The sequence below is a fragment of the Mytilus edulis genome, chromosome 2 (assembly GCF_963676685.1).
Source record: "Mytilus edulis chromosome 2, xbMytEdul2.2, whole genome shotgun sequence".
NCBI lineage: Eukaryota > Metazoa > Mollusca > Bivalvia > Mytilida > Mytilidae > Mytilus > Mytilus edulis.
The window spans coordinates 25657689-25680147 of record NC_092345.1 but is presented as its reverse complement, the minus strand read 5'-3'; the positions used below and the strand labels follow the sequence as shown (position 1 = coordinate 25680147).

The 22459-nt window shown below is 34.6% G+C and overlaps 2 protein-coding genes across 3 annotated transcripts in view; both read left to right on the top strand.

The window, feature by feature from the left end:
- The window catches only part of LOC139511816 (amino acid transporter heavy chain SLC3A1-like), a 47291-nt gene that overhangs the window by 11037 nt on the left and 13795 nt on the right, over positions 1-22459 (top strand). For both annotated transcript variants that reach the window (XM_071298915.1, XM_071298916.1), the window contains exon 7: positions 1447-1572. In XM_071298915.1, the coding sequence (XP_071155016.1) occupies positions 1447-1572 (126 nt within the window). The remainder of the gene's footprint in view (positions 1-1446; positions 1573-22459) is intronic.
- Positions 11905-20861, top strand: LOC139510303 (uncharacterized). The gene is made up of 3 exons (XM_071296808.1): positions 11905-12013; positions 12840-20448; positions 20814-20861. The coding sequence occupies exons 2-3, from the start codon at positions 12973-12975 to the stop codon at positions 20859-20861; spliced, it is 7524 nt and encodes a 2507-aa protein (XP_071152909.1). The 5' UTR covers positions 11905-12013; positions 12840-12972.

The window sequence follows — 22459 nt, the reverse complement described above, 5'->3', positions numbered from 1 at the left end:
GTATACAATAAAACAAAGTAAAAAGTGTTTGTCAGTTTGTCTTTTTGATACAGGACTTAATAAATCTTTTAGCTCTGAAGAGCGAGTTGAGTCCAAATGTGGTCAGTTTCTTTGGACTGTGAATATAAATTGAGGATTTACTGTTTTTGGTTTGAAACATGCAACATGTAGAACCACAAGGGTGTTTAAATGTTTAGATATTGTCGTATTTTCGCTACACGAAACATCGGATATATAACCTCTCATTAGAACTGTCAGAATAATCTGTCATAGAACTATTCTAAACTGTCCTAGAACAGTTCTACCCTAAAACTGTTCTAAGTATAACTGTCAGAATCGGTTCTAGGGTAGAACTGTCTAAAACTGTTCTAGGTAGAACTGTCCAAATCAGTTTTAGTCGTACATTTAAAACTGTGTAAAACTATCTAGAAAGTTAAAACAGTGCTATTATGAAAATTTTATAATATATATTATATTCTTTTGACTTATCTATATTTGAGGAAAGAGTTCTTTAAAATGTTCTATGGATAGAACTGACTAAATCAATTCTAGCCGTAGAACTGACCAAATCAATTCTAATCGTAAAACTGTTCTAGTCATAAAACTGTTGTTACCGGGAAAATGTTCTAGTCGTAGATAGAACTGTCTAAAACTGTTCTAGGACAGAACTGTCAGGATCAGTTCTAGCTAGAACTGTCTAAAAGGTATTAGTTGTCAGGATGTCCTAGAACAGCTCTGACAGATTCTGACAGATTTGATGCGAGGTTAGAAGTAATCTCCACTATAACTTTCCCATTCGAGCCAGACGTTGCTTGCATATTTATACATTCCCGAGTCAAGCTTTTCTCAAGGGACTCGTAGCAATCATATGGCAATATTGAGACCAATTTTGATACCCTAAATACCCTCGTGGTTGTTGAATGGAATAGTGCTAAATACAGCAAACTATTTTAAAACCGTTTCTATACAATTCCTTTACAGAAACTCACACACATTTTGCATGTCACTGATTTTTGTCTCGTTCAAGTATCACATGTGAACGTTGAATGTGCAATTTAACGGATATATTGACATAACAAATGTTCTTTTATGTGTGTTATATTTTAACGTTGTGTTTCTGTTGTGTCGTTTGTTTTCCCTTATATTTGAGTTTGAACTCACGTTTTTATAAGACGTGTCACGATACTTTTCTATCCCAAATTCATGTATTTTGTTTTGATGTTATATTTGTTATTCTCATTGGATTTTGTCTAATGCTGAGGTCGTTTCTGTGTGTGTTACATTTTCATGTTGTGTCGTTGTTCTCCTCTTCTATCTTATGCGTTTCCCTCAGTTTTAGTTTGTAACCCCGATTTTTTTTCTCATCGATTTACGAGATTTGAACAGCCGTATACTACTGTTGCCTTTATTTATCATTGTCTTTAATTTGTTTTTTTCTTTTTTAAGGATATTATGGAATACTGGATGGTCACAGAAAACGTAGATGGATTGTTTATGCGAAACAGCGGGTACTTATTCGAAGACTATGACATGCGCAACGAAACAGTTTCTAATACAGCAGGTGTAACTGAGGTATTTTACATTCATGCAATTAAATGTTTAATCGAAAATAAATAGAGCAATAGATTTACAAAGGTTAAACTACAACAAAGAAAATCTGAAACAGTTAGCAATACCAAGATAAATAATCAAGTCAAAATAATCATCGTAGGTCATATCGCCAATGTATTCCCAGTTGACAGAATATTGTCTTATTCTTATCAAACAAACAAATGTTCTCATTCTCTCGGACAGAATAGACTTTTTAGGTATAACTTATATGAATTTCAGGGACTGAACCCTTATTCAGGTTATGTGTGACAATGTAAATGTCAAATCCTTAAGCAAGAACCTAACAGTATACAAAAACGTGTAGTGTTGTCGACTGTTTGACCCTAATGTGATACTTTCTTTGAAAAAGTGTCACATGATACCGAAGAAACATTATAAAAATTAAAATGTCAATTGTTCTTGAACAATTGAGAGGTCTTCCCTTTTATAATGTAAAATATATGTTCCAATAGACGTAGAATGTATTGAAAAGCTTTAAAACACACTGAAAATCCTTTAAATAAGGTCAAAAACACATAATTCGCTATATGGGACATGACCTTGACCTTTGACCTTTTGACCTTTGTCAAGGTCATTAGTCCCCAATGTCATTGCTGAAGACCCCATGGGTCTAGGACCTTTGGTTATATAGTAAAAGCTGATTTTGTCTTTTCAGAAACCTAAAACAGGATTTATGCCCCTTAAAAAAAGGTCAAATCTCTTCTGTCAAAATATAACAAAGTTGCGCCGTAATGACCCAAACATTTTCCACTATTTAAAACTTCTGTAAGTATAATGGTTTTTGAGTTGTTCTGATAACAAGGTGTTAGGTCAAAGGTCAAGGTCAACATACACATTTGACCTTGAGGTATTTTTGAAAGTCTCATGAATTGTTGATGAATGGTGAAGATCCTAGGTCTCTACGATTTACGGTTTCTGAGTTTTGGTGGTCCACCGACACCGGTTAATTTTCAAAGGGGCATAACCCTACCAATGAGTCGTTGAATCTTTTCGAATCAAATGTAACGAAGAACCGGGGTCTGGTCCTGAACAAATTTCACCCTTCGTTTTTTTTTCTATCTATTACGGTTACGGTGTTGGAACGATAACAAGGTTTTTTGGTTTCGGAGGGATTACTCCGAACCGACAAAATATTTCGACTAACAGGGTGAGTTCCGGATAGGTATTCATGACACCGATACAAAGTGAGAACATGAAAGCGACACGTCTTACGGTTTAGGCTGCTAATTTTGTCAAAGTTTGGCGGAAAAAGAATAATAATAATAATAATTAAAATGTCAATTGTTCTTGAACAATTGAGAGGTCTTTCCTTTTATAATGTAACATATATGTTGAAATAGACGTAGAATGTATTGAAAAGCTTTAAAACACACTGAAAATCCTTTAAATAAGGTCAAAAACACATAATTCGCTATATGGGACATGACCTTGACCTTTGACCTTTTGACCTTTGTCAAGGTCATTAGTCCCCAATGTCATTGCTGAAGACCCCATGGGTCTAGGACCTTTGGTTATATAGTAAAAGCTGATTTTGTCTTTTCAGAAACCTAAAACAGGATTTATGCCCCTTAAAAAAAGGTCAAATCTCTTCTGTCAAAATATAACAAAGTTGCGCCGTAATGACCCAAACATTTTCCACTATTTAAAACTTCTGTAAGTATAATGGTTTTTGAGTTGTTCTGATAACAAGGTGTTAGGTCAAAGGTCAAGGTCAACATACACATTTGACCTTGAGGTATTTTTGAAAGTCTCATGAATTGTTGATGAATGGTGAAGATCCTAGGTCTCTACGATTTACGGTTTCTGAGTTTTGGTGGTCCACCGACACCGGTTAATTTTCAAAGGGGCATAACCCTACCAATGAGTCGTTGAATCTTTTCGAATCAAATGTAACGAAGAACCGGGGTCTGGTCCTGAACAAATTTCACCCTTCGTTTTTTTTCTATCTATTACGGTTACGGTGTTGGAACGATAACAAGGTTTTTTGGTTTCGGAGGGATTACTCCGAACCGACAAAATATTTCGACTAACAGGGTGAGTTCCGGATAGGTATTCATGACACCGATACAAAGTGAGAACATGAAAGCGACACGCCTTACGGTTTAGGCTGCTAACTTCGTCAAAGTTTGGCGGAAAAAGAATAATAATAATAATTAAACTGTCAATTGTTCTTGAACAATTGAGAGGTCTTTCCTTTTTTAATGTAAAATACATGTTCCAACAGACGTAGAATGTATTGAAAAGGTCAAGGTCAACCTTAAAAAGCTCGAAAACACACTAAAAATCCTTTAAATAAGGTTAAAAACACTAAATTCGCTATCTGGGACATGACCTTGACCTTTGACCTTTTGACCTTTGTCAAGGTCATTGGTCCCCAATGCCATTACTGAAGACCTTAAGGGTCTAGGACCTTTAGTTATATAGTAAAAGCTGATTTTGTCTTTTCAAAAACTTAAAACAGGGGTTATGCCCCTTATAGAAAGGTCAAATCTCTTTGGTCAAAATGTAACAAAGTTGCGCCATAATGACCCAAACATTTTCCACCATTTAAAACTTCTGTAAGTATAATGGTTTCTGAGATTATCCCATAACAAGGTGTTAGGTCAAAGGTCAAGGTCAACATACAAATTTGACCTTGAGGTATTTTTTAAAGATACATGAAATGATGATGATTGGTGAAGATCCTATGTGTCTACGACTTACGGTTTCTGAGTTTTGGTGGCCAACCGACACCGATTAATTTTCATAGGGGCATAACCCTACCAATGAGTCGTTGAATCTTTTCGATCCAAATGTAACGAAGAACCGGGGTCTGGTCCTGAACAAATTTCACCCTTCGTTTTTTTCCTACCTATTACGGTTACGGTGTTGGAACGATAACAAGGTTTTTGGGTTTCGGAGGAATTACTCCGAACCGACAAAATATTTCGACTAACAGGGTGAGTTCCAGATAGATATTCATGACACCGATACAAAGTGTGAACATGAAAGCGACACGTCTTACGGTTAAGGCTGCTAACTTCGTCAAAGTTTGGCGGAAGAATAATAATAATAATAATAATAATAATAATAATAATAATTAAACTGTCAATTGTTCTTGAACAATTGAGAGGTCTTTCCTTTTGTAATGTAAAATACATGTTCTAATAGACGTAGAATGTATTGAAAAGGTCAAGGTCAACCGCACAAAGCTTGAAAACCCACTAAAAATCCATTATATGAGGTTAAAAACACTTAATTCGCTATCTGGGACATGACCTTGACCTTTGACCTTTTGACCTTTGTCAAGGTCATTAGTCCCCAATGTCATTGCTGAAGACCCCATGGGTCTAGGACCTTTGGTTACATAGTAAAAGCTGATTTTGTCTTTTCAGAAACCTAAAACAGGGGTTATGCCCCTTATTAAAAGGTCAAATCTCTTTGGTCAAAATGTAACAAAGTTGCGCCGTAATAACCCAAACATTTTCCACTATTTAAAACTTCTGTAAGTATAATGGTTTTTGAGATTATCCCATAACAAGGTGTTAGGTCAAAGGTCAAGGTCAACATACAAATTTGACCTTGAGGTATTTTTCAAAGATACATGAATTGATGATGAATGGTGAAGATCCTAGGTGTCTACGACTTACGGTTTCTGAGTTTTGGTGGCCAACCGACACCGGTTATTTTTCATAGGGGCATAACCCTACCAATGAGTCGTTGAATCTTTTCGATCCAAATGTAACGAAGAACCGGGGTCTGGTCCTGAACAAATTTCACCTTTTGTTTTTTGTTTACCTATTACGGTTACGGTGTTGGAACGATAACAAGGTTTTTGGGTTTCGGAGGGATTACTCCGAACCGACAAAATATTTCGACTCACAGGGTGAGTTCCAGATAGGTATTCATGACACCGATACAAAGTGTGAACATGAAAGCGACACGTCTTACGGTTAACGCGGCTAAATTTGTCAAAGTTTAACGGAAGAATAATAATAATAATTAAACTGTCAATTGTTCTTGAACAATTGAGAGGTCTTTCCTTTTTGTAATGTAAAATACATGTTCCTACAGACGTAGAATGTATTGAAAAGGTCAAGGTCAACCTTAAAAAGCTCGAAAACACACTAAAAATCCTTTATATAAGGTTAAAAACACTAAATTCGCTATCTGGGACATGACCTTGACCTTTGACCTTTTGACCTTTGTCAAGGTCATTGGTCCCCAATGCCATTACTGAAGACCCCAAGGGTCTAGGACCTTTGGTTATATAGTAAAAGCTGATTTTGTCTTTTCAAAAACCTAAAACAGGGGTTATGCCCCTTATAGAAAGGTCAAATCTCTTTGGTCAAAATGTAACAAAGTTGCGCCATAATGACCCAAACATTTTCCACCATTTAAAACTTCTGTAAGTATAATGGTTTCTGAGATTATCCCATAACAAGGTGTTAGGTCAAAGGTCAAGGTCAACATACAAATTTGACCTTGAGGTATTTTTTAAAGATACATGAAATGATGATGATTGGTGAAGATCCTATGTGTCTACGACTTACGGTTTCTGAGTTTTGGTGGCCAACCGACACCGGTTAATTTTCATAGGGGCATAACCCTACCAATGAGTCGTTGAATCTTTTCGATCCAAATGTAACGAAGAACCGGGCTCTGGTCCTGAACAAATTTCACCCTTCATTTTTTTTCTACCTATTACGGTTACGGTGTTGGAACGATAACAAGGTTTTTGGGTTTCGGAGGGATTACTCCGAACCGACAAAATATTTCGACTCACAGGGTGAGTTCCGGATAGGTATTCATGACACCGATACAAAGTGTGAACATGAAAGCGACACGTCTTACGGTTACGGAGGGAAATTTTGTCAAAGTTTGGCGGAACAAGAAGAATAATAATAATCAGAAGAAATACAGTAAGGTCTTTCCCTTTAGTAAAAGGAAAGACCTTAATTAAACTGTCAATTGTTCTTGAACAATTGAGAGGTCTTTCCATTTGTAATGTAAAATACATGTTCGAACAGACATAGAATGTATTGAAAAGGTCAAAGTCAACCTTAAAAAGCTCGAAAACACACTAAAAATCCTTTATATAAGGTTAAAAATACTAAATTCGCTATCTGGGACATGACCTTGACCTTTAACCTTTTGACCTTTGTCAAGGTCGTTAGTCCCCAATGTCATTGCTGAAGACCCCATGGGTCTAGGACCTTTGGTCATGTAGTAAAAGCTGATTTTCTCTTTTCAGAAACCTAAAACAGGGATTATGCCCCTTACAGAAAGGTCAAATCTCTTCGGTCAAAATGTAACAAAGTTGCGCCGTAATGACCCAAACATTTTCCACTATTTAAAACTTCTGTAAGTATAATGGTTTCTGAGATTATCTCATAACAAGGTGTTAGGTCAAAGGTCAAGGTCAACATACAAACTTGACCTTGAGGTATTTTACAAAGATACATGAATTGATGATGAATGGTGAAGATCCTAGGTGTCTACGACTTACGGTTTCTGAGTTTTGGTGGTCAACCGACACCGGTTAATTTTCATAGGGGCATAACCCTACCAATGAGTTGTTGAATCTTTTCGATCCAAATGTAACGAAGAACCGGGGTCTGGTCCTGAACAAATTTCACCCTTTGTTTTTTTTCTACCTTTTACGGTTACGGTGTTTGAACGATAACAAGGTTTTTGGGTTTCGGAGGGATAACTCCGAACCGACAAAATATTTCGACTAACAGGGTGAGTTCCAGATAGGTATTCATGACACCGATACAAAGTGTGAACATGAAAGCGACACGTCTTACGGTTAACGCGGCTAAATTTGTCAAAGTTTGGCGGAAAAAGAATAATAATAATAATAATAATAAAATGTCAATTGTTCTTGAACAATTGAGAGGTCTTTCCTTTTGTAATATAAAATACATGTTCCAATAGAAGTAGAATGTATTGTCAAACGCCCCTCTTTTGATCCGCCACTGAGATCTGTACTTTCTGCAGCTTGTGTTTTTGTAGTATATGAGCTTTCGTACATGATCCGAGTTGTCTTTTTAAATGGTCCGAGTTGTTTTAGAATTGGTCCGAGTGTTCGTGGTCCGACTTGAATATGGTCCGAGATGGGATGATTATCTATCCCAGAATTCTGCGTAGAACTTCCTTTCTGAAACGCCATTGTAAGTGAACCCTGCACATTTTTTTTCTTGGACTTATTCAAGTAAAACCTCCCCTTGTGATTTGTTAAATGTGCTTGAAACAAAGCAAATAAATTATTCCTAAAGGCCATTGATATATTATCATAAATTAGTGAACAGTGTATGTAATATAAAAGAAAGGATGTGGGGTATCTATCCATGACACAAACAAATATCATGATTCATGCATATCAAACACACAAAAAGCAAAGGAACAGTGCTTTTATTGCTGTTCTTCATCTCAAAGTCAAAGTGAGGTCTTCAACAAGGAATAAAATCTCTCACTTCGCTGCAAGTTTAAGACGGCCCCTAGCATCCGTTTGAGTGGAATTCTTTGCAAACTGAGGATGATAACAACTGTGATTTGAAGAACAAATTAATAAAGAAAATCAAACAATAACTGTCATAAATTATTTTTCCAGCCAATCACAATCAGGCGTGCAAAAAACAAGGATCTGGGGTTTCACTGTTTTTGTTATATTTAATGTTTTATTTGTTATTCTTGTTGGGTTTTGTCTGATGCTTGGTCCATTTCTGTGTGTGTTACATTTCAGTGTTGTGTCGTTCTCCTCTTATATTTAATGCGTTTCCCTCGGTTTTAGTTTGTTACCCCAATTTGGTTTTTTGTCCATGGATTTATGCTTTTTGAACAGCGGTATACTGCTGTTGCCTTTATTTGTCCCCATGCGACACATTGCAGTGGACAGAGAAAAACCAGGTGACTGTCTGGTATTGTTAGCGCTCTCACATATGAAGTTTTTCAAGAAATTAATATAAAAAAACAAATATGTAACACGGCAACAAACGACAGCAACTGAATTACAGGTTCCTGACTTTGGACGGGCACATACAGAATGTGGCAGAGTTAAACTAGCCGACCCTCCCCTAACCTCCAGTAACAGTACAAATATTAGAACAAACTATAAAAATCAGTTGAAAAGGCTTAACTCGTCTGATCGATACACATAGAAATAAATCTAACAAAAACACGGGTACTTGTACATGTAAACAACAAAAAGACACAAGTACAGATCTGTGAGTACTCGCAGTTACTGACAGCTAGCTCGAAGCCAATAACAACTAATAAAAAAATCATGCATCTAAAACTTAATTATCAATCAGTACACATCCAACATTCAATGGATTTAGTGTAAAGGTGTCATTAACAGTCAGAAAAAACAAGCTTGGGGTGATTTGTTTACATTTTTGACATGACAGGAGATAAAAATATAAAGACTTAATTTTATACATTCAACCTTTACTTTTGTTTTTCATGAAAAATACATTCTAATTCTTATATTTTATCACATATAACACTCCTGTCAACGAAAAACCCTTTACAATTTTGAATAAAAAGAAACTATTGAGGTCAATGATACACAATGATACAGCTACAGACACTAAGCAGTAAATGCATAAAAAAGATGATAAATACTGGTGCAATATTGAACAACATTTTAAACAAATCTGTTTGTTGTTTAATTTATAAGTACCGGTCAAGGAAAACAAATTTATTTATTAATAGATAATGTCTGGTTCTTTTTTCATGTACTGATAGACAAAAAATAGACGGAATGTTATTTATAAACTTTATTGAAAGAATAAAATCAATAATGTATAAAACAAATATATTTTATTGAATTCAACACTGCAAATCTGGATCATAGCTCTTCATGTTTTTAGCTCACCTGGCCCGAAGGGCTGGGCCAAGTGAGCTTTTTCAATCACTTGGTGTTTGTCGTCTTTAACGTTTACAAAAATCTTCTTCTCTGAAACTACTGGGTCAAATTTAACTAAACATGGCCAAAATCATCATTAGGGTATTTAGTTTGATAATTGTTTCCGGTGACCCGGCCAACCAACCAAGATGGCCGCCATGGCTAAAAATAGAACATAGGGGTAAAATGCAGTTTTTGGCTTATAACTCATAAACCAAAGCATTTAGAGCAAATCTGATTGGGTTTACATTAGGTCAAGATCTATCTGCTCTGAAAGTTTCAGATGAATTGGACAACTGGTTGTTAGAGTGCTGCCCCTGAATTGGTATTTTTAAGGAAATTTTGCTGTTTTTGGTTATTATCTTGAATATTATTATAGATAGAGATAAACTGTAAACAGCAAAAATGTTCATCAAAGTAAGATCTGCAAATAAGTCAACAGAACCAAAATGGTCTGTTGACCCCTTAAGGAGTTATTGCCCTTTATACTCCATTTTTAACCATTTTTCGTAAACCTTAGTTATCTTTTACAAAAATTTTCTCCTCTGAAACTACTGGGCCAAATAAAATAAAACTTGGCCACAATCATCATTGGGGTATCTAGTTTTAAAATTGTGTGCGGTGACCCGGCCAACCAACCAAGATGGCCGCTATGTCTAAAAATAGAATAAAAGGGTGAAATGCAGTTTTTGGCTTATAACTCAAAAACCAAATCATTTAGAGCAAATCTGATTGGGGTTAACATTGTTAATCAGGTCAAGATCTACCTGCTCTGAAAGTTTCAGATGAATTGGACAATGGGTTGTTAGAGTGCTGCCCCTGAATTGGTAATTTTAAGGAAATTTTGCCGTATTTTGTTATTAACTTGAATATTAATATAGATAGCGATAAACTGTAAACAGGAATTATTTACAGCAAAGTAAGACCTAAAAATAAGTCTAACATGACCAAAATGGTCAATTGACCCCCTAAGGAGTTATTGGCCTTTATAGTAAATTTTTAACAATTTTTATAAAATTTGTCATTTTCCACTGAAACTAATGGGCCAATCATTATAAATAGGGATAATTGTATGCAGCAAGAATGTTCAGTAAAGTAAGATCTACAAACACATCACCATCACCAAAACACAATTTTGTCATGAATCCATCTGTGTCCTTTGTTAAATATTCACATACCGAATAGACCAAGGTGAGCGACACAGGCTCTTTAGAGCCTCTAGTTTACAGGAATGTCCTGTACTCCCATAATTTTCAGATTTTGTATATAAGCATAAGCCCCTTAATTAATTAAGATAATCGATAGAGAGGAACAGTATATAGAACAGTATATAGCAAAATGTTCAGCACAATAAGATCTACAAATAAGTCGACATGATTTCATCTAACCATGACCTCATTTTCAAGGTTCATTGGTCAATGTAAATTTGTATATAAGCATAAGCCCCTTAATTAATTAAGATAATAGATAGAGAGGAACAGTATATAGAACAGTATATAGCAAAATGTTCAGCACAATAAGATCTACAAATAAGTCGACATGATTTCATCTAACCATGACCTCATTTTCAAGGTTCATTGGTCAATGTAAATTTTTCGTGTTTTGGTCTGTTTTTGTAATACCATAAGCAATAGGTCAACTATATTTGGTGTATGGACTAATTGTGAGGTGTACATGTCTCCTTGGCAGGTGTCATTTGTCCTTGACCTCATTTTCATGGTTCATTGGTCAATGCTTAGTTTTTGTTTTTTGGTCTGTTTTTTCTAATACTATAAGCAAATGGTGAACTATATTTGGTGTATGGAATGATTGTAAGCTGTACATGTCTTTCTGGCAAGTGTCATTTGTCCTTGACCTCATTTTCATGGTTCATTGGTCAATATTAAGTTTTTATGGTTTGGTCTTTTTCTTGTATACTATAAGCAATAGATCAACTATGTTTGGTGTATGGAATGATTGTAAGGTGTACATGTCTGTCTGGCAGGGTTCATTTGATTTTGACCTCATTTTCATGGATCATTGATAATTTTAAGTTTATGTGATACTAGTATTAAAACTTTTCTTTAGGACTATCAACATAAAACCAATCATGGTGAATAAAGCAGGCAAAAAAAATCAGCTTTTTTTCTCTTATTTCTATTATTTTGCCAATTATTATGAAAGCTTTAAATAGATACATGTAAGTATAAACTGGAAACATGGGAAACAGTAAAAATGATCATCAATACAAAATCTACATAAAGTCCACTAAATAAGATTTACAAATATCACGAAAAACAAGGAAACATAAATGATTACAATCACAGAAAAATAAAAATCAAATAGCGTATTTTTACAAGGTGAGTGATACAGACTCTCAAAAGTCTGTTGTTTATTAACTTGTTGATTTTCTATTTTGACAGAAAATGGGTCGTAAAAGAAAGAGTAAAGCTACTGTAGCTAGAGAGCAGAAGGAGAGAATGAGAAGTAGACGACAAAGCAGTGTTGCCTCTATAGAGTTGGCACCTCTAGGTGAGGAAGAACTCTTAGCCAGAAGGTTGGCTTCTCCTTGTGAGAAAAATCCTTCAAATGCCCAGAGGTTAGAACCTCCTCTGGGAAGCCTGTCTATCCAAAGCATGGATATGCCACTGAGCTCTGACTCCCCACCGTGGGTTTGTACTCCACCGAGAGTACCCTCACCAAAGCTTGGTGTTGCAGGACAGACGAAACTGGTGGTAGAAACATCATTAGATGTCACCAGTGTAATTGAAACAAAGCAAAAGGTTCAAGAATACAATACTGAAACAATACTAAGAATAAACAGTACTGAACCAAATACTAGATTATACAATACTGAGTCAAATACTACAATATACAATACTGAATCAAACACTAGAATATACAATACTGAATCAATACTAGAAATCAATACTGAAGAATGCAATACTGAATCTAAACAAGAAATTAACAATGAACTAATGCAAGAAATGCAAACTGAACCTATACCAGAAGTAAAAACTAAACCCAAATCGGTGTACAGAAAACAAGAAATAAAAGACACAAAGATATCAACATTACAAACAGACCAGTCAGATGGCGAGATCGAATCGAAAATAAGGCTAACATTAGAATTTGATGAACCACCAAAAACAAAAAAAGCAAAGTTAGAATCTGTATGTAGTTCAGGCTTTAAAATGTTGCCTCCTGATGTTCATTTAAACATAGCTTCAGGGAATGAACAAAGCAATAATATTAAGTCAGTAAAAGTGAATGGTAGTTCAAAAAATAAAATAAATTTTATAGGTGGCAAAGTTGATATTAGAAACAATAAACATTCCTCTGATTCTTCTTATTATAGAAAAATAAGATCAAGAAAGCTGATTCAGGGGAAAACAGAAAATGAAGAAACTGACCTTAATTTAGTAGATCAAGAAGAAACTAGAAATGAGGTAAGGAATTTAGAAAATACAGATTCAGTTAATCAACCATTTATGATGCAAGGTAGTTTCCATCAAGGTGATGACAGGTTCAGAAACAATAGTGGTAAACAATGTGTAGCAAATTCATTAACAGCCATAGCTTACAGCAAACTCAGTTTGATTGATAATTGGAATATGACTTTCTTGGATGAAATCTTGATAGAAGGGAATATTTTGTATACTTGGATTCATGGTGATAATGAAGAGTTGTTAGTAACAGAATTACCGAAAATGGTTGAAATAAGAGATATGATTGTTAAATGTAACAGAAAAGAGTCGATATTAGCTTTGATAGATAATAATGGTAAAATTGAATTTAATGTTCTTTCTTTGGATCATGCTCTTCAAGAGGCTCTTATTGATTCAGATGGATGTTTTGTTTGTGTAAGGGGTTTTACTAGTGCCATTATTAGGCAAAATGGGAAAATGTATTTATTTGATTCGCATGCTAGAAATTGTTTTGGTTTACAAGACAGCTGTGGTAAAAGCGTTGTTATTCAGATTAATGATGTGAACAGTTTGTACCAACACTTTTACAATTTTGTGCAAGGGGATGTAAATGCAGAATTTGAAGTAACAGGTATCAACATCGAAATTCAAGATGAAGATTCTGTCACTAACAATGTTGACAAATTTATTGGAAATATTAATAATAGAGAGGTTTTAGAGGATGAAAACAACTCTGACGTAGAATTTATTGGTGTCCCAACTCAAACATGCTATTTATTTAATCCAATTGATTATTATACAAAAAGAAAACTTTGTAATATTTTAGATATTAAATCGAAATTTGTTTTGATAAACCCGGTAATGCCAATACACAATATAGGTAAGCCTTTAAAATCAAAACAAATAACTGCAGACGGCAACTGTTTATTCAGAGCTATTTCATATGCAGTATCAAACAGGCAAGAAAACTTTAAACAAATAAGAAAGGAATTAGTGCGCCACATCTTGTGTCATTCAGATAAGTTCAATTCTTTTCTTGATTCTGAAACGGTCAATGAGTATATGAAACGTACTTATATGATAGAAGACAATGTTTGGGGAACTGAGTTAGAAATTATAGCTGCTGCTGATTTATTAAAAACTGACATTTTTACATATTTAGAAGGTAAATGGATTAAATACTCCTCAAAGCAAATCTGTAGCAAGAATAATGTGAATGATCAAGCAATTTATCTTAATAATGTAGGTAATCACTATGAAGTTGTTCTTTCTGTTTTACCTGGTGGTAAAGAAGCGGTAACATTAAACAGTAAAGAAAGTGCCAAGAAACGAAACCAATCTGGTGCAGAGAAAGACAAAATGAACTTACACTATGAACTATCTCATGAAGGTACAATGAAGAGAAAATATGAACAACATGAGTTGAATTTTCCAAAGAAATGCTTAAAAGAAGATGAAAATAGTTTTGGTTTAATTAAGAAAAAAACTTGTTTGGAATGGCCAGGTAAAGATCTAGCTGTCTGTAAACCTCGAGCACCAAACCAAGGTTTGACAAAAAATGAAAAAGAAAAACTAAAGTATCAGTTGGATGGTCAGTTTAGATTCAATAAAATAGAAAAGCAAAATAGGAAGTATGAACAAGACAGATCATACAGGGAATCAAAGAAAAGAAAAAGTATTCAAAAGTATGCAAATGATATAGAACACAACAGTTATGTCAGAAAATCAAGCATTCAGAAATATGCTGATGATGATGATTTCAAAAGTAAAGTCAAACAGGCAAGCATACAGAAATATGCTGATGATGATGATTTCAAAAGAGAAGTCAAACGGGCAAGCATACAGAAATATGCTGATGATGATGATTTCAAAAGTAAAGTCAAACAGGCAAGCATACAGAAATATGCTGATGATGATGATTTCAAAAGTAAAGTCAAACAGGCAAGCATACAGAAATATGCTGATGATGATGATTTCAGAAGAGAAGTCAAACAGGCAAGCATACAGAAATATGCTGATGATGATGATTTCAAAAGAGAAGTCAAACGGGCAAGCATACAGAAATATGCTGATGATGATGATTTCAGAAGTAAAGTCAAAGATCAGATATTGACTAGAAGAAAGAATGCCAAAGAGGACAGTAGTGATGTTACAAAAGTTATTGAAAACTTTAGGAAAAATGTAAGTAAGGGTCCAGAATTTGTTTGTTCTTGCTGCTTTAGACTGTTATTCCAAAATCAAGTTGTACAATGTAAAAGAGAATTGTATAAACCAGGTTGTGGCAAAGATATAGCAGACATATGTATTTCTGAGAAGTATTTACATAGATGTTCAGAAGAATGCAAAGATGAATGTTTATATCAGGGAGCCAGCAGAGCTACACTTTGGATTTGTTACACATGCCATAGAAAGATTCTTAAAGGAAAAATACCTGCTGAATCTTTTGCTAACAACTTGGCTTTAGAAGATATTCCACTAGAACTTAACAGATTAAATCAACTAGAACAACATCTTATTTCATTAAATATACCTTTCATGAAAATTGTTGCTTTACCTAAGGGTGGACAAAAAGCTGTGCATGGTCCATGTGTTTGTGTACCATCAGATATTTCAAAGGTCACAACAACTTTGCCTAGATCAGAAGATGATAATTGTTTAGTGAAAGTAAAACTCAAAAGAAAATTACAGTACAAAGGTTATGAGGAATATCAGTTTGTGGACACTAAACATTTGGAAGAAGCCTTGTCCTTTTTAAAAGAAAAGAATGATTGGTATTCAAATGTTGAAATAAATGGAGAGTGGTTGAATCCAATTCCATCATCAGAGAATATTTGTGTTGCTGAAAAAAAAGACAATAAAAGTTATACAAGAACTGACAGAGTGAAAGAGGATAACTTGGAAGACAAATCAGATAAAAAAGAGGAAGATGCAGTTGATTCATATTTAGATGATAGTTTACAGGGTGTACAGTTGGACACATGCTTACAGCCTGCTGACATTGCACAGGAAGCATTGGATTTATTGTTTGATCAAGAGTTTAATTTATCGCCTGCAGAAGGAAATAATCCAGTCAGTTTACTGAAAGAAAATGGCATTGAAGCAAAAACCTTTCCAGTGCATTACCCTACAGGTAAAAACACTTGGAATGAGGACAGAGAAGAGAAACTATCTTTATTAAGATATTTTAATCTGAGATTAATGAGTGTCGAAAACAGGTTTGCTAGAGATACTTCCTACATATTCTTTAGCCAGTATATGTCTGAACTAGATAGGGTCATGTCAAACGTACAGATATCGTTACGGAAAGGGTCAGTTTTTTCAGATGGACAGAAAGTAACAAGTAAAATGCTGTGCAATAAGGAGTCATTAAATGGATTATTTAGAAAAGATGAAGCAATCAAGTTCATGAAGCCTGTCCGAGGAACACCACCATATTGGCAATCTATTCAGAAGGACATTTTTTGTATGATTAGACAGTTAGGTATACCCACATTCTTTGCCTCATTCTCATCTGCAGATTTTAGATGGAAAGAAATTGTAGAAACCATATTGAAGCAACAAGGAGATATTCGTAATGTTGACGATCTTAGTTGGGATGAAAAATGTAAAGTCCTTTGTAGTAACCCTGCTACAGCGGCAAGAATGTTTGATCACAGATTTCACAAATTTCTGAAAGATGTGATAATGTCAGATGCTGAACCAATTGGTCATGTGATTGACTACTTTTATAGAGTTGAATTTCAACAGAGAGGTTCTCCACATACTCATTGTGTATTTTGGGTAGAAGATGCCCCCAAATTTAGAGTAGACGATGATGATACTGTTACAAAGTTCATTGATAAATATATCTCTTGCAAATTACCGTTGGAAAGTGATGACCCAGAGCTTACTGACATTGTAAAAACCGTTCAACAGCATAGCAAAAACCACTCAAAAAGTTGTCGGAAAAAAGGAACAGAGTGTCGGTTCAATTTCCCAAGACCACCATCTGAAAAAACATTTATATCCCGTCCAATTGAAGACGATGAGGAGGATAAGGAACATGATAAAGATGCTGATGATGGTAAGAAGTCGGAATCTGAAAGCAGTAAACCATGTGAAAAGACATTTATACCATGTCCAATGAAACATGATGATGATGATCATCATGATAAACATACTGATGGTGATATTAATGAGAAATCAAAATCTAAGGGCAGTATCTTAAAAGCAAAACAGATGTTAACATGTTTATGGGATGTAATTAAAGAGTGTGAGGATAAAAATTTGACTACCGGTGAATTATTTTCAAAGGCCGGACTGTCTCAGGAAGATTTTCAAGAATGTTTTAGATGGATAACAAACAGAAATACTGTTGTGTTAAAGAGAAATAAAAATGAGTTGTTTATTAATCAGTACAACCCTCATCTGCTGAAATCATGGAATGCAAATATGGATATTCAGTACATATTGGATGCCTACTCATGTGTGGTTTACATTATAAGCTATATAAGCAAATCAGAACGTGAACTTGGCTTGTTATTGCAGCAGACAAAAATTGAGGCAGCGGATGGAAATCTTGATGCACAGCGGACTATGAAAAAAGTAGGCACAGCATACTTTCACTTTCGAGAACTAAGTACACAAGAAGCTGTTTTCAGAGTCATAGGTTTACGTTTAAAAGAATGTTCTAGAAAAGTGCAATTCATTCCAGTAGGAGAAAATCCATGCAGAATAAGTATACCCCTCAAAGAACTGCAACAAAAATCAAAAACATCAAAGATGAAGAAGTCTATAGATGATAGCAGTGATGATGATGGTGATAGTGATGATATTTGGCTGAAAAGTATTACTGATAGGTATACAAATAGACCTGATCTAGAACGCTTTGATCAGATGTGTTTAGCAACATTTTGTTCTGAATTTTCAGTGTTAGCAGAGACACAGATACCAAATAAAATTAATGAGGACACTACATTCAAACTTAAGAATGATATGGGGTATATCAGAAAGAGGACAAGGACTTCTGATGCTGTTATAAAATATGCAAGATTCTCTGTAGAAACAGCTCCTGAACAATACTACCAAAGTATATTACAGTTGTTTTTGCCATACAGATTAAATGAGCAATTGAAACCACCACAGTTTTTATCATATGAGGATTTTTACAACTCTGGATTTATAAAGTACAGTCAGATGGAAGATCTCAGTTCAGTTCAAAATATAGTCAACTTTAACATGTCAAAATTTGTGAAGAAAGACAAGGAGCTAGAGATTGCTGAGAAACAATTAGAAGAAAGGGGATATCAAGAGGATGCATGGGCACAACTATGTCCAGAAACAGAGAAAGAAAGACATGAATGTAATGAAGTTGGTGAAAACACAACCAGTCAAGAGGTAGATAGTCCTGAATTAGAAATACCAGATTTGAATCAAACTGACAAGCCAACTGATGAAAATGGAATGGTTCAAAAAACATGTTTTTCAAGGTCTGAAGTTATACCGTTGTTGAGAACTTTGAACGAGAAACAAAAGCGCATATTTTTTAAGATCAGAGAGTGGTGCAATTTAAAAGTGAATGGTAAGAATCCATCGCCATTTCATGTTTTTGTAACTGGAGGAGCCGGAACAGGCAAAAGCCATTTGATTAAATGCTTGTATTATGAGGCCACAAGAATTCTTGCGCACTGTTCCCCAAATCCTGATGATTTGACTGTGTTGTTAACGGCACCAACTGGCACGGCAGCTTTTAATATAAATGGATTGACAATTCACAGTTCACTTTCCATTTTTAAAGGTTTATCTGTTGAGAAAGCTATGCTAGGAGAAGATAAGCTGAATAGTTTGAGGTCCAAATTAGAGAATTTACAAATTCTCATCATAGATGAAGTCTCAATGGTCAACAAAAGGTTGTTATTTTTTATTCATGAAAGGTTGCGTCAAATTAAGAAAAGACCTGAGAAGTATCCTTATGGAGGAGTTTCAGTGATAGCAGTGGGTGATTTCTATCAATTACCACCAGTAAAATCAAAAAGGTCAGATAAACTTTATGTTAATGATCCATCAAATCCTTTGAATTATCTGTGGAATGATCTTTTTTCTGTTGTGGAATTAGATGAAGTTATGAGACAGAGAGAAGATAGTTTGTTTGCCCAGTTGTTGAATAGACTAAGGGTCAAACAGAACAATTATCCACTAAAATCTTCAGATCAAGAAATGTTGAAAGAGTGCATAGATAGTGGACCAGATGAAGCTCTGCACATTTATGCTACTAATAATGAAATTAACATGTACAATAATGAAATGATTATGAAGTTGTCCAGTGAGCCCAAATTAATTGAAGCTCAAGATTTTGAAAAGGATAAGACAACAGGGAAACTTACGAAGAGAAGACAGAATTTTGCAAAAACTAATATTTGTCTTCCAACATCAATCCTGTTAGCAGAAGGAGCTCGTGTGATGATAATAAAAAATGAAGCAGTCAGTGATGGTTTGGTGAATGGTGTTATGGGTACTGTTTTCAGTATTTCAGAATTTTCAAAAGGAGCATTACCGAAAAACATATATATTCATTTTGATAATGATAGAGTTGGGAAAAATGCAAAAGTACAGAAGATAATAAATGGAAAAAGATGTGTTGGATTAGAACCATCTACAGAAAATATACCATTCAGTAATGGAACAAGAAAACAGTATCCTCTGCAGCTAGCATGGGCATGTACTGTTCACAAGGTTCAAGGTTTGACAGTGCCACAGGCAGTTGTCTGCTTGAATAAATGTTTTGCTTATGGTCAGGCATATGTTGCATTGAGTAGAGTTACTTCAAAAAATGGGCTGACTATATTACCAATTGATGATAAAACTTTGAACAAAAAAATATACAGTGATCCTGATATAATGCAGGGAATCAAATCCATGGATAATTTTTTGTCTGAAAATGACACCGAAGTTTCTAATCATAAAGCAGGTTTGTCAATAGTTTACCACAATATTCAAGGTCTAAAGGCTCACCAAAATGATTTGAAAGTCAATTCAGACTTCCAAAATGCAAATTATATCTGTTTGACTGAAACATGGTTGGAATCTTGTAGTGATGATGTTCACCTTCCTAATTATAAACTTCATCATTTGCCAAGGTCAGCAGCATTTGCATCAAATAATCCTTTGTATGCTTCTTTACAAGAAATGAGTCATGGTGGAGTTGGTGTATATGTTAAATCAGATTCTGAGTATGAAGACTTTGATATATCTCAAAAAAATCTTGAATGTATAATTTTCAAAGTTCCCAAAATGAATGTTCTAATTGCTACAATATATAGAACTCAAAAATACCAAATTGAACTATTTTTAAGAAATGTTGGTGCTCTTTTGTCAGAATTGACACAGCTTTCAAGCAGTATTATTGTTTTAGGAGACTTTAATCAAGACATTATGAAGGGTGGCAGATCAATACCAGATTTTATGGCTTCATGGGGATTTGAACAGTTAGTACAAGAGGCAACAACAGAGGGTGGTACACTGATTGACCATGTTTATATCAAAAGTTGTGTTAAAGTACAGGTAAGTGTTATTCCAACTTATTACAGTTATCATGATGCAATATCTGTCATTCTGGAAATAAACCCTACTACTTGAACGCTGTATAGTATTAATAGAAAATAATAAGAGTGCCTTACACATGTTAAAAGAAAATTCATTTTGTACAAAACGATCAAAAGTTTCCCTACATATTATTTTTGAAAATACTATAGTGTGTACTAACAACCTAGTTTTGTATATATGTTCTTTATGTGTTTAAATTTCAAGTTTATTAATAGTTTCCCTATTTTATTTAGCTAAGTATCAAACTCTAAATTATATTATAAAGTGGAATTTGTTTCTTAACTGAATATTATAAGAGATTTATATGTTTACTTTAATTTCAGATCAAATTCCTAGACGTCAGTAGTAAAGAAGTTAAATCAATTGTCTAACTTTTTGTGCATGCTTTGGTAATTTTAATACAGCACTTGCCAACGGGTTAGATAGTTGATAAATATATATCATCAGCTGAGAAATGTCTATTTATGATTAAGAAGTAAAAAGAAATAGGAGATAGAAGATTAAAATACAGCATTATGTAAAGGTAGGTTCGATCAAATAGTATTTACAAAAGATAACTAATGCAAACTGTCTAAGGGCCCGTGTGGGCGATCGACACAATTGCAACTGTCCTCTGTCTGGAAACTTTTTAAAATTTCTCCCCTGAAACTGGTGGGCCAATTTAAACAAATCATGGCCTGAGTCATTCTAAGGATGTCTAGTTCAAATGGTATGTCTGTTCAGCTTGCCATCCAATAAACATGCCCCATGTTACTATAAATAGAACATGGAAAGTAAAACACTACTTTTTCTTTCTCCAAGATATTACAAGGCTATTGAGACCAAATGTTTGTAAAAATTGATAATTACATATAAGTATGATTTGTATTGAACCGTTTGTTAAACATAGGCTAAAAAAAAATGGTTAAAGGTAATGTGCCTATATAAAAGTTATTTATCCCACTTAATATTGCCTCTAGTAAAGACTACATAAGTAGTTTGTTTCATTACAATTTTATTAACAATTGGTTTCATGTTGAATTCAAATTGTAATAATCAATGTTAATATTTATCAAATTGCTTTAACATAAGATACACTGCTGAATAACTATCACACCATCAAAACAAAGATTTTGAAGCTATATATGTCTGTAGGTCTATCTCATGGGCTTTGAATGTGATAAAGCAATGTCAGGTCACACTGACCATAACTTGGACCTTTAATCCCTATTAAAGTAAATGTTTGTCCAATTCATGTCCAGCTCACAACTTTTGTTTCACAAAACTAAGACAAACCAAACTTGGTATGCTGTTGCATCATGTGCTGAAGATGCGTCTTATACCAAAGTCAGGTCACTCTGTTTGACTTCGACCCTTATGAAAGTGAAGCATTGTCTGATTTGTTTACTGTGCATAACTTGTACTGTAGAATGTAGGTTAACTAATCTGGTTGCTGATGCACCATGGGATGGGGGGTGGGGGTCATATATCAAAGTCGGGTCACTCTGTTTGACCTCAACCCTTATGAAAGTGAAGCATTGTCTGATTTGTTTACTGTGCATAACTTGTACTGTAGAATGTAGGTTAACTAATCTGGTTGCTGATGCACCATGGGATGGGGGTGAGGGTCATATATCAAAGTCAGGTCACTCTGTTAGACTTCGACCCTTATGAAAGTGAATCATTGTCTGATTTGTGTACTGTGCATAACTTGTACTGTAGAATGTAGGTTAACTAATCTGGTTGCTGATGCACCATGGCATGGGGAAGGGGGGGGGGGGTCCTATATCAAGTCAGGTCACTCTGTTTGACTTTGACCTTTGATCCTTATGCAAGTAAAGCATAGTCTAATTTGTGTACTGTGCATAACTTGTGTACTGTGCATAACTTGTGTACTGTAGCAAATAAATAGACAACACTTTGTATGCATTAAGATCATGGTCACTCTGACCTTGACCCTTGATTCCAATGTCATTGTTTCAAAACTGAA